The 389-nt window shown below is 55.5% G+C and overlaps 1 protein-coding gene across 1 annotated transcript in view; it reads left to right on the top strand.

The window, feature by feature from the left end:
- LOC104160539 (protein ZNF783-like) overlaps nucleotides 1-181 on the top strand; it is a gene marked incomplete at both ends in the record, with an annotated part of 1,279 nt that extends 1,098 nt beyond the window's left edge. The window contains one exon of the mRNA XM_009698681.1: nucleotides 68-181. Within this exon, the coding sequence (XP_009696983.1) occupies nucleotides 68-181 (114 nt within the window). The remainder of the gene's footprint in view (nucleotides 1-67) is intronic.
- Between the last annotated feature and the right edge of the window lie 208 nt (nucleotides 182-389).

Genomic DNA, 389 nt, shown 5'->3' on the forward strand with positions numbered 1-389 from the left:
AGGTGGAAGCCGATATTAGGATTCGCTGTGCAGTAATTCCTCTCTCCACCCCTCTGTCTCTCCACAGACTATGCAATTTCCAAACCTGGTGTTTTGTCTCAGATCGAGCAAGGAGAGGAATCGCGGGTCAGGAACGAGCAGGACTTGGAGGAGAGCGAGATCATTACCGATGCCACCGCAGGTGAGGCGGCAGCTTAGCACAAGGGGAGCCGTGGGTTGCGTTCAGAGGAGCTGCTCACCCCGAGGCTAAAGAAGTGTTGCTGAAAGCCGTGCCTGAGGAGGTTGTCAGGAGGAGCCTCGCACAGGAGCGGGAAAGGTTTGGCCGATTAGAGATTTGATGTCCAGGTACAGCTCAACATAGAAACCAGGGCAAGCAGAGGCCGGAGAGG

This window comes from Cariama cristata, unplaced genomic scaffold (assembly GCF_000690535.1).
Source record: "Cariama cristata isolate BGI_N322 unplaced genomic scaffold, ASM69053v1 scaffold31760, whole genome shotgun sequence".
In the NCBI taxonomy this organism is placed as follows: Eukaryota; Metazoa; Chordata; class Aves; order Cariamiformes; family Cariamidae; genus Cariama; species Cariama cristata.